Source organism: Octopus bimaculoides, chromosome 1 (assembly GCF_001194135.2).
Source record: "Octopus bimaculoides isolate UCB-OBI-ISO-001 chromosome 1, ASM119413v2, whole genome shotgun sequence".
NCBI lineage: Eukaryota > Metazoa > Mollusca > Cephalopoda > Octopoda > Octopodidae > Octopus > Octopus bimaculoides.
In genome coordinates, this window is record NC_068981.1 from 2,349,463 (window position 1) to 2,362,562 (window position 13,100).

At 40.0% G+C, this 13,100-nt stretch overlaps 1 protein-coding gene across 1 annotated transcript in view; it reads right to left on the reverse strand.

The window, feature by feature from the left end:
• The window catches only part of LOC106871107 (paraplegin), a 61,471-nt gene that overhangs the window by 25,234 nt on the left and 23,137 nt on the right, over positions 1-13,100 (reverse strand). Inside the window, exons 3-6 of the mRNA XM_014917410.2 lie at positions 5,893-5,970; positions 4,735-4,889; positions 1,961-2,041; positions 18-145 (exon numbers count right to left, since the gene is read on the reverse strand). Of these exons, the coding sequence (XP_014772896.1) occupies positions 18-145; positions 1,961-2,041; positions 4,735-4,889; positions 5,893-5,970 (442 nt within the window). The remainder of the gene's footprint in view (positions 1-17; positions 146-1,960; positions 2,042-4,734; positions 4,890-5,892; positions 5,971-13,100) is intronic.

Below are 13,100 nucleotides of genomic sequence, written 5' to 3' on the forward strand. Positions count from 1 at the left end.
ATGTATAAATTACTTACCTATCTCGGTGATAAGAAACTGAAATTTTATCTGAATTCCCGATATGGAGCTCTTTTTCAGCTTTTCTGATCTTCTCTTCAAAATTATTTGGATCAGGGATTTTCATAGCAAATAAATTAGAATCAGCCTATTGAAAGACATATGTAATTATTGTTAAAGAGGAGAAGTGTTCTGTTTAAAAATTTCATACTTTAATCTTCATCAAACACCTCACAAGTCAGTTCATAAAAGCAGTGAAATACAGTTTCTGAGATCACCATTGTTTCATGTGCACACATCATTTCTAGAAATTTATTAACAAATAATAATGCAAAAATACACAACCAACTCATGAAAGCATGGAAAAGTAGGAGAGGTCCTTGTCTTGCAATCTACTTGGTGACGCTGCAGATGATGGTGCCATGTAAAAAGTTATGGCACTGGCGCCATATAAAAAGCACCCAGTACACTCTGTGAACTGATTGGCGTTAGGAAGGACATCCATGTCAAAACAGACAATTAGTGCCAGGTGCAGTCCTTCAGCTTGCCAGGTGCAGTCCTTCAGCTGGCCAGCTCCTGTCAAACTGTCCAACCCATGCCAGCATGGAAAACGGACATTAAATGATGATGATGATGTTTCCATGTATGAACGAGTCAGACAAGGGTATGTAGGATAGAGTTTTATATGGCTTGATGCCCTTTCTGATACCAACATCCATCTCTTTCCAAGCAATGTAAGAACCCCCCACCCCCAACACTCCAGTCTACCAAACAAGAGACAACAAGAACATGGTTCCACAGAGAATTGGAAATAAGCAACAGCATATATATGATCCTTATTTTTAACCAGTGAACACACAATATACGACCTGTGACGCCAAATGAAATCATAGTTGTGGTTGAGGCTGGTGTAATGTAACTGGTACCAGTGCTGGTACCACTAAAAAGCCCCCTTTTAAACATTGGGACTCATGGAGGCAATGACAAGTGAGGGAGGCCTTTGGTGGTATGCTGTGCTTGAGAAGACCCGTCAAGCCAAGTGAAGTTGTAGCCGTGGCTGATGCTGGTGTCACATGACTGGCACGTAAAAAGCACCCAGCCGTAGAAACCATGCAAAGCAGAGTGGAACCTGGTGTAGCAGTCCAACCTATCAGTTTCAGTCAAACTGTCTAACCCATACCAGCATGGAAAGAAGATGCTAGATGATGATGATGGTGATACACACACAAACACATGGGTTTCTTTTAGTTTCTGCAAATCAGATCCACTCACAAGGCTTTGGTCAGCCTGGGGTGGTCACCTCACTAGTGCTGGTGGCATGAAAAAAGCTCAATTATGATGGTGGTGGTGGTGATGGGGACGATGATGATGGCATTAAAAATGAACTAAAGTTGATGATTAATGTTTGTTTCTCTTTTACTTGTTTCAGTCAGTTGACTGTGGCCATGCTGGAGCACCGCCTTTAGTCAAGCAAATCGACCCCAGGACTTATTCTTTGTAAGCCTAGTACTTATTCCCCCAGTCTCTTTTGCCGAACCGCTAAGTTACGGGGACGTAAACACACCAGCATCAGTTGTCAAGCGATGTTGGGGGGACAAACACAGACACACAAATATATACACACACATACATATATATGACGGGCTTCTTTCAGTTTCCGCCTGCCAAATCCACTCACAAGGCTTTGGTCGGCCTGAGGCTATAGTAGAAGACACTTGCCCAAGGTGCCACACAGTGGGACTGAACCCAGAAACATGTGGTTTATAAGCAAGCTACTTACCACACAGCCACTCCTTTTTTATTAGAATTTATGATTGCAGAGGGTGATTTGTTATTTATTATTTGAGTACAAACGATTGTATTGAGAATATAAAAAAGAACTTCTGATATACAATGCGAAAATGAGAAAAAAATTGAAAATAATAATAGAACAATTATTAAAAAAGAAAAAAAAGGTACTGACTGGTTTTCCTTTGATTATAGCACCTTCATATATCCGAATAATTGCCATTTCACCTTCAGGATGGATGACCACTTCTTGAACCTGAAACAGAAACAAGCCTGAAATTATTCAGATGTACAAATACCTCCTTTTAAATAATAATGATAAGATTATTAACAACCAGCTTAAAAGCCGCAGTGAGTACATAATAAATTTTATTGAACTTGATCAATGTTTTTCAAGCAATGAACAGTTTTCATCAAAACAATGATATAATTTGTCAACTTGGAACTTATAGCAAACATTTTTTTTGTCTTTCCATTCAGGGGTCAGTACAATTCCTTTTTTCTGTCTAACCTTTTCTCTCTCTCCCTCTTTCTGTTGATTGTTTCCACCCATCACCATCACCGGTGCCACCACCATCACCATCACCTCCGCCTCTATCACAACTACAGCTCATACTATTACTATCACCCCATTACCATGACAACCATCGATCTACAACTGTCTCTATGTCTACTATTACTCTCACCCCAACATGAGCAATAGTGGGAGTGTCAATGAATAGTGAGCAATGGGGTTGAAGTGTGACACACTGACACACAGAAATTAGTTTTCACATTTATTATATTAGATAATAATAATGATGTCAAATTTTGGAACAAGATCAGCACTTTCAGGAGAGGGGGAGGGGCTAAGTCAATCACATTGACCCCTGTGTTCAACTGGTATTTATTTTATCAACCTCTGAAAGGATGGAAAGCAAAGTCGACCCCGGCAGCATTTGAACTCAGAAAGTGAAGACAGAACAGATGAAATGCCACTAAGCACATTTTGCTCGGCATGCTAACAATTCTGCCATCTCATCAGTAATTAGTGAAAGATTGGCTGGGTTAATGAAAAGATTGAAGAGAAGAAAGATGTAGCTATCAAGATGCTGAATGCCTTAGAATCAATAAGACCTCTTTAGATATTTGAAATAAATGAAAAAGAAAAAAAAAAATCTTCAACCAGTTTGGACTTGATATCACTAACTCATACATTCGTCAATCCAACATGCAACACAGATTCACACCACCACCATCAGCCACCACACTAGCAACAAACATTATTCAACAATACATAATGACTTCAACAACAACAAAACACTCTGTTTTACATTATCTTAATTTCTTTTGATACAAGCAAAGCACTGGACTCCATCTCTATTTTTTAAAATTGTTTTAATCAGAAGGAAAGGCAGTATCTGTGACCAATTTCAGGACCTTTGAGACTGGTGTATGAGGAGGGAGGTTTGCTCAAACCAGAAACTCTGCCTAAATGCTTTCAACAATTGTTGATTCCTCTAACCTTTAGGCATTTAACACAAAGCGTGATGGGCCACAATTGTGGCCATCAGGCACAGGTCAACAGGCCCCGATCATGGCCCAGATAGATGTTTTTAATTTATGGGCGTTTGTTGAGGTCTAATGTCACTCAAATGCTCCAATATCCACCAGAATGCAAGAGGACTAATAGTTCAACTAATGACTTTTCAGATGAGGTAAAACTTGCCACCATTATATACTAAGCAGATACATTATTTAAATTTGACGGATATTTGTCCTCATCTTGTTTGTTGTTAACACAACGTTTCGGCTGATATACCCTCCAGCCTTCATCAGGTGTCTTGGGGAAATTTCGAACCTGGGTTCTCATTCCTAAGGTATCCCATGGGCATATGGCGTAGTAGTTAAGAGCATGGGCTACTAACCCAAGGTTCCGAGTTTAATTCCAGACAGTGACCTGAATAATAATAATATCGAAAAATACCGTAAGAATGAGAACCCGGGTTTGAGATTTCCCCAAGACACCTAATGAAGGCTGGAGGGTATATCAGCCGAAACGTTGTGCTAACAACAAACAAGATGAGGACAAATATCCATCGAATGTAAATAATGTACATAATTCCTCATCTCTTAAATATAGAACTGACTAAGAAGATATTTTAACTATTTTTTTGTTTCTTGAGTGGGCATGGTAGTCTCATTTTCATAAAATGTCCTCAGCAGCCCATGCAATGTAAGTGCCAATCCCAGCGCTTTATGAGTTAAACTAACATAACTGGCCCAAATATTCTAGCCTCTCACCTATCTTAAAAATAAACAGCCACATCATCAATGTTTCAAAGTTATGAGATAATGTCTGATTAATTCAAAACAATGTGAATAAATAAGCATTATATTTGACAGTGTAATTTGAATGGTAAAGGATTAAAGGTACCCAAAGTGCAACGTAGTGGGGTTAAACGGGAGGGGTGTGTGAGATATTAACCCTTTAGCATTCAGATTAAATTGTATTATAATTCTAATTTATTGACATTGTCTTGAATGAATCAAGCATTTTCTTGTGCCTTCAAGATTTTGATGATGTGATTGTATGTTTTTAGAAGGATGTTGTAAGGTAGTTGTGAGAGACCCAATCTGGCTGCTCTGAACGTAAAACAGGTGGAGTATTTTGGTTGCATTTCATCATCAGCATCATTTAATGTCTGCTTTCCATTCTAGCATGGGTTGGACGGTTTGACTGGGGACTGGCGAACCAGATGGCTACACCAGACTCCAATCTGATCTGGCAGAGTTTCTACAGCTGGAAGCCCTTCCTAATGCCAACCACTCTGAGAGTGTAGTGGGTGCTTTTACGTGCTACCACAGAAACTATATGTTGAGATTTTACAGCACATTGCTCTACTTGTAGGCTATGGTAACGTGTCAACGATTATGGAAATGTGAAATGTAATAATAGCAATTACTCACCTCACCTTTAGCCAACATATCATAGTAAAACTCATTCCAAGAGATGAAGTGATATACACTAGAATCGGTCCCACTTATAAGTCGAAGCATTGTGTAACTAGCAACAATCATTCCAACCCAAATGAAAAGACGTGGAAACATGGGAATCTTATCATCTGAAGAAAAAAAGGGAGAAAAACAATAATGCATCAAGTGAATATACATCATCATCATCATTATTGTAATCATTTAATGTTCGTTTTTCATGTTGGTATGGGTTGGATGGTTTGACCGGAGCTGGCAAGATTTTTGCAGCTGGATACTGTTCCTAACACCAACCACTTTACAGAGTGTACTGGGTGCTTTTTACATGGCACCAGCACCAACGCTTTTGTACACGTCACCAGGACCAACGCTTTTTATATGGCACCAGCACCACTGCTTTTGTACGTAGTACCAGAACCAATACTTTTGTATGTGGCACCAGTACTGATAGTGAGGCTGCTGATTACTATCAGTACGCACGTGATGGCAGAGGTAAATACAAGCTCAGTCGCCCCGCAATCACACACACATGTGGAAGTATGCCGAGTGGTTAATAAATTAACTTTGCAATCACTTCACTTTTTGGGGTGTTTTCTACGATTACTCCAGGTCAACCACTGCCTTGTGATGGAACTGTAGGAAGCTCAGCGTACATCATCAATATCGTTTAACGTCCGCTTCCCATGCTAGCATGGGTTGGACGGTTTGACTGAGGAGTGGCGAACCAGATGGCAGCACCAGGCTCCAATCTCATCTGGCAGAGTTTCTACAGCTGGATGCCCTTCCTAATGCCAACCACTCCGAGAGTGTAGTGGGTGCTTTTATGTGCCACCGGCACGAGGGCCAGTCCGGCAGTACTGGCAACGGCCACGCTCAAAATGGTCTTTTTTACGTGCCACCTGCACAGGAGGAACTCCAGCGGCACTGGCAATGACCTCGCTCGAATATTCATTTAAAATATTGTGTGCATTTTTGTTTTTCTTGTTAAGTTACACAACAATTTGTAATTACAACTGAATGAAATCCATGTCACAGAGAGAGAATCACAAACAAGTTCTTTGCAATGAACAGAAAATTTGGAAATGGACAACAAAGTGACGTACAAATGAAGTTTTATGAAAAAATTTTACAAACCTTTGTCGTTTTCATTTGGATTTTTCTTTCCTTCATTTTGATTTGAGCTCGATGAAGTGTGGAAACAATGTGTATGAGCTAAAAGAACAAAAAAAAAATCCCATATTAAACGTATATATGTGTAAACTCATCAGACACACACACACATACATATATATATGATGGGGTGCTGGAAAGTTCCTTGTTTTAAGGGTATCGCAAAAGGCCTGGTTGGAGGTCCAACCATCTAAGTTCTTAGAAATACTGAAGAACTGCTGCAATAAGTGTGTGAATCTGAGAGGGGAATATGTTGAATAAAGTCATAATTAACTGAACATTCTGAACATTTTACCCAGAGCCAGGAACTTTTCAGCACCCTCTCATATATACATATATATATATATACATTATTTACATTTGGTGGATATTTGTCCTCATCTTATTTGTTGTTAACACAACGTTTCAGTTGATATACCCTCCAGCCTTCATCAGGTGTCTTGGGGAAATTTCAAACCTGGGTTCTCATTCCTAAGGTATTTTTCGATGTTGTTGTTATTATTATTATTATTATCATTATCATTCATGTCACTACCTGGAATCGAACTCGAAATCTTGGGGTTAGTAGCTCATGCTCTTAACCACTATAGGCATATGTTGTAGTGGTTAAGAGCGCGGGCTACTAACCCCAAGATTCCGAGTTCGATTCCAGACAGTGAACTGAATAATAATGATAATAACATCAAAAAATACCTTAGGAATGAGAACCCTGGTTTGAAATTTCCCCAAGACACCCGATGAAGGCTGGAGAGTATATCAGCCGAAACATTGTGTTAACAACAAACAAGATGAGGACAAATATCTGTCAAATGTAAACAATGTAAATAATTCCTCGTATCTTAAATATAGAACTATATATATAAATCTAAGGTATTTATCCAGGCTCTCTTTCCTCCCTGCTTCATTGTCCATGTTCTTTCTTTTACTTACCTTCATGTACCTTCAAAGTACACACTGACACCTCATCACCAACATCTTTATCTTCTCACCAGCTATGCCACCCACCCTTATATAATACAGGATACAAGACAGCTGTGCATGTCTCCCTACCGTTTGGCATAAGCCCCTCTCCATCTCTTTCAGGTACTCTCAGTCAAGGGAGCTTTTCCTTTCCTTCTAAATTAATCAGTAACCTCACTCTGGAAACTGGTTGGCATTAGGAAGGGCATCCAACTGTAGAAACCATGTCAAAGCTGACATTAGAGCATGACACAGTCTTGTGGTTTGTTGGATCCTGTCAACCCATCAAAACCATGGCAGCATGGAAAACAGACATTAAATGATTATGTGGTGGTACGGACATATGTTGAGAAGGGATGAGGAACATGTTCTGAAGAGGATGGTTGAGTTTGAGGTAAATGGACCAAGAAAGCGAGGTAGACCAAAGAGAATGTGGAGGAGGAGATTGGGAGGGTTGACTTGAGAAGAGAGGATGCCCAAAACTGGGCAAGATGGCGTGAGGGCGGTTGCTATGGCACTGAGGTAGATCCAGTCACCCCCGTTAATGGGGACAAAACCCGAATTTAAAACACAAGATGATGATGATGATGACGATGATGATACACATAAGGCTCACACCCAGCAGAGCATGCTCATTTCCTGTCTTTCCTGCTTTCATTCAGTCTCTGCAACCCTTAAATTTCATAATCATCAAGTCCCACATTTCTTACACAAGCATTATGCTACCTGTCCACATTACATTCCATGAGGAAATCCCCTTACAAATAGAGTTATCCGTTCCTTGTGCTTTTTCCACCCTGTTCTTACTCTGGAACTTTACCCATCTCTTCTACAGTTCAGTTCTCCAAGGCAACAGAAGCCAGACACTACTTCTATGGCACCTTTCAAGTATTTTAAAGAATTTATTTAATGAGAGCTCCCACTGTAAAGATTATTTGCCAACATAACATGGCAGTCCTGGTTTAGGACGAATGTTGCTGTAATTTAGCCCCAGGAGACATCGTCTCCAGCTGGCTATACAACACGATCTGTGTCCTTATATCTTCGAACAAGGGAATCTCTCATTGTGAGATTTACAAATGGTAATTTTCTAAGAGCTCCCACTGTTACCTCCTCCTGTGCATCTGCAACATACAAATTCCTTTTCTCTCAGCCTGCATCTCTAGTGCATGCTTGGTATACATCATCATCGTTTAACGTCTGCTTTCCATGCTAGCATGGGTTGGACGATTTGACTGAGGACTGGTGAACCAGAAGACTACACCAGGCTCCAATCTGATTTGGCAGAGTTTCTACAGCTGGATGCCATTCCTAACGCCAACCACTCCGAGAGTGTAGTGGGTGCTTTTATGTGCCACCGGCAAGAAGGCCAGTCAGGCGGTACTGGCAATATATACATTTGGTAAAAAGTAAAGAACACAAACCAACTCCTTTTATTTATATCTTGCATAGCCACTGACAAGATAGCAGATGAAACCATTATCATCAATGCATAAACCTTTCTATTTTTTGCTCTAATGCTGTCCATGTCTGCTACACAACACATGAGGGGGTGCTGAAAAGTTCCTGGCTTTAAGGGTATTGTCAAAGGCCTGGCTGGAGACCCAACCTTCTGAGTTCTTTTACAGGGCTTAGAAAAACTTAAGGACCGCTGCAAAAAGGGCGTGAATCAGATGTCTCCAGGAGTTTGGAGACATCTGATCCTCTGAACACCTGATGAGATGGACATGACCTATGTCCATGAAAACTTTAAGTGATATGGATCTGAGTCAAACTGTTATAATATACATGTACACATATTCACCAGCCTCCTTGACCTCGATGCCAGCCTCCCCACCCCAACTGGCTCCTATGCTGGTAGCACATAAAAAGCACCCACCACGCTCTTGGAGTGGTTGACGTTAGGAAGGGAATCCAGCTGTAGAAACACTACCAGATCAGATTGGAGCCTGGTCCCCAGTCAAACCGTCCAACCCATGCCAGCCTGGAAAACGGACGTTAAATGATGATGATGATGATCACACACACACACACACACAAATAAAATTCAGGGACAAGCATGTCTGTGTGAGAAGCTTGCTTCCAAACCATTTGGTTCTGGTTCAGTCCCACTGTGTGGCACTTTGAGTAAGTGTCTGATACTATTACCTCAGGCCAACCAAAACCTTGTGAGTGGATTTGACAAACAAAAACCATCGTGTGTGTGTGTGTGTGTGTGTGTGTGTCCCACCACTGCTTGACAACTGCTGTTTGTGTGTTTATGTCCAGGTAACTTAGTGGTTCGGTAAAGAGACTGATAGAATAAGTAGCAGGCTTTAAAAAATAAAATACTGGTGTTGATTCATTCAACTAAAATTCCTCAAAGCAATGCCCCAGCATGGTCACAGCCTAATGATTGAAACAAGTAAAAAACCAAAAAAAAACAAAAGAACCTCACATACATTCAATTAGTAGTTCCCTCACACTCGCACTTGCTCTCACTGTTCCATCTTGTTGACTACATATTCATGTTGGAGCAGCACCACCATAGAGAGAAAACATCTGTTGTAATAACTTTAGAGATTTCTGATAGGACTTTTATAAAAATCAAGGATCCCCCACCCCACCACACGCATACCCAATGCATTTTCTTTAACTACTTTATCAGGACTGTCAAGATTAGCATTGGCTTCAACAGCTAAGCTTGTCCCTAGTTTCCAGGTGGTTTGTAACTGGACATTCTAATCTGTATCACTTATGATAATTCATCATCATTATCATTTAACGTCTGCTTTCCATGCTGGCATGGGTTGGACGGTTTGACTGAGGTCTGGAAAGCCAGGAGGCTGCACCAGGCTCCATTCTGGTTTGGCACAGCTGGATGTCCTTCCTAACGCCAACCACTCTGAGCGTGTAGTGGGTGCTTTTTACCTGCCACTGGCACAGGAGCCAGTCAGGCGGGCCTGGCATTAATCACGTTTGGATGGTGCTTTTTACCTGCCACCAGCAGAAGAGCCAATCAGGAGCTACTGGCATTGGCCATGTTCAGTTGGTGCTTTTTATATAACACTGGCACGGTAGCCAGTCAGGCAGAACTGGCATCAACCACATTCAGATGGTGCTTTCTATGTGCTACCAGCAGGGAAGCCAGTCAGGGGGTACTGGTCACAGCTACGCTATTGGTTTCTCTATGGTAATCCAGTTTATGGTCTTGGTAATATGTAAAGCTAGAGAGATAGATCTATCACTGTAACATCTGCTCTGCTTCTGTTATGGACAAGACAAATAGCCAAGTACAAAATACATATATCTGAAAATTACTATTTGTAAATCTCACAAGAGATATTCAGTAATAGTACTTTGGATTAAAAATTAGAAATATTTCTTTTTCTGAAAAAAGTAGCCAAACAGAGAGTATTTTCTACTTGCTACTATTGTTGACTGTGATCAGCAAGAGTAGCAAAAAGAAGATTAAAGATGGTAATTAGGTTTTTATATCATTGTTATGAAATCTGAGTTCAGGTTAAATGTTAAGTTTGGCTAAGTAAGCCACGTAATCAGAAAAGAAAAGAGTTCAATGTTCATGAATGACGAGTGGTAGATGACTAGATGAAGTCGACATTCCTCTGCTGGAATGTTGTAAAAGAATGTTCAGTTAGCTGAAGTGTACATCAAGAATAGCTTTAAGTGTATGGACGTCCCTACAACTGAGTCTGTACAAATGTGTTGTTTCTAATCTCTATGCAAGTGAATCTGTAAAGTGTATTTCCCATATAAGTGAGTCTGAACAGAGTGTGCATATGTGAGTTTGAATCAATGGTGTGTATGCATCTATGAGTATTCATAAATGTAAGATATGGTATCTTAGCAGATATGTACTTTCATTAAGAAAGCAAACTGGAAAATGAAAAAGTCAATATAAGGAAAGCTTTGTTCATTGACATCATCATCTAACATTCGTTTTCCATGCTGGCATGGGTTTGACAGGAGCTGACCAGTTGAAGGGCTGTTCAGGTTCCATATCTGTTTTGGCATGATTTCTATGGCTGGATGCCCTTCCTAAAGCCAACCACTTTACAGAGTGATGAAAATTCATTTCACCTGACTAATAAAATGGTATACAAATCAAATTATGATGCAACATTATCACAAAATCTTCACCCAAACATAAACTGTTTACTATAACCATTTTGGGGGATTTTTCAGAGGCAGTTTACAAGTGTCATCAAAGTTGAAATCAGTTTTTTTTAAGGTTAACTATCAGTAAACCATGAAGGCTTGTTGCCGGCTCCAAGTTCATTTTATTTATAGCAGGGATTACATCTTTTACACTAATGGCCACCACTACTCAATAAACAGCTGAAGGGTTCAAGCACCCTGTTGATTTATCTATTTGCATGTGTACCAGTGAGGTTGAGATATTCTTTTCTACTCTAGGCAGAAGGCCTGAAATTTTGGGGGAGGGGGCCAGTTGATTAGATCAACCCCAGTATGCAATTGGTACTTAATTTATCGACCCTCAAACGATGAAAGGCAAAGTTGACTTTGGTGAAATTTGAACTCAGAACGTAAAGACAGACAAAATACCACTAAGCATTTTGCCCAGCATGATAACATTTCTGCCAGCTCGCTGCCTTAGGTCAAGATATTGCATTCAATACGTTACTACACACTTGAGTGTCTAATGTGAACAAAGTGCTTTTTTTTTCAACCAATGGCTTGTTTATTTTGCAGTAAAGCAGTTTGGCATGAAAATCTGCAGAAGTCATTTAAATTGTATTTTGTTTCTCCCAACCTCAATATTTTTTACTATTCTGTTTTTTTAATGGGGATATTATATTTCATTTAAAATTCCAAAATAAGACATTCTTAACTGGGTTTTGCACTGTTAGAGGCTGTTTGCTCATTTAAGTGATTTGAAACCATTGTTCTTCATTTCAAGAAAATTTTTATGTTTTGTGGGAATCATATTTACAAATACACTTTACATTACTTATAGAAACTGATTCAGATTCATACCAGTGCTTTGAGAGAATTCTGAGCCATTTTAGTTTGGAGATTTCTTTCTTAATTTCTACTGAGCTTTGTAGAAATTCAAACTGAACAAAGAGAGCTTCTTATAATAAGGTGCTGAGCTACCGTTATTTGAATTAATTATTGTTAATTTTACAATATTGTGGAGGCACATGGCCAAGTGATTAGAGCAGCAGGCTTGCGGTCGAGGGATAGTGGGTTTGAATTGTAGACCGGGCGATGTGTGTGTTTATGAGCGAAACACCCAAGCACCATGCAGCTCTGGCAGAAGGTCATGGTGAACTTCTGCTGACTCTTTTGCCACAACTTTCTCTCACTCTTTCCTCCTGCATCTAGCAGTTAACCTGTGATGGACCAGTGTCCCGTCCAGGTAGGGAACCAATAGGCCAATGAAACTGGGAAACCGGCCCTTATGAGCCAGCCATGGCTTGAGAAGGAACAAACACCAACAGTTCTACATTATTAGGGTCAGAGAAATTTGTAGAAGAACATAGAACTAATCTGACTTCACGTTGTAGATAATTTCTACATTATTCATGAAGCAGATATCCAGAGTGTGCCAACTCTCGCTGGGCAGTAGATCATTTTTTTCTAAAAACAGCATGAGGTCAAACAGAAATCTTGCTTGTCTTTGATCTCATGCTGTGTCATTCCTCGGAGAATGTGACACTCTGGTTAGTTAACATTCAGAAGAATGACATACCTGAAAGAAAATCAATGGTAAGTTGATTCACTTTGATTAATACATTTTCCTAGTGTCATTCCAAATCTCTTCTCCTCAATTGTTGCACCATGATTCTAAGCATTTATATAGTGGGTGTATATGCTGTGTATATCATCAGTATGCAGCATCATAAACTGGATGTTACGGTTACATTCTCATTATTCTACATAGCAATTCCACCACAACCACTTTCTTTCCAGTCGCATCTATTTCTGCCTCTGATGTTTATCAATAGAGGTAATTCTCCAAGTTCTATGCAAATATCTTGAATATGTTGCAAGGCTTTTCAGACAGAGAATTCTACTAAAGCCAGACAATAGGTGCATGTGTACTTCCCAACCAAATGGTTCTAGGTTCATTCCCACTGCGTGGCACCTTGGGCAAGAGTCTTCTACTATAGCCTCGGGCTGACCAAAGCCTTGTGAGTGGATTTGGTAGATAGGAAAGAAGCCTGTCATCATATATATCGTTGTAT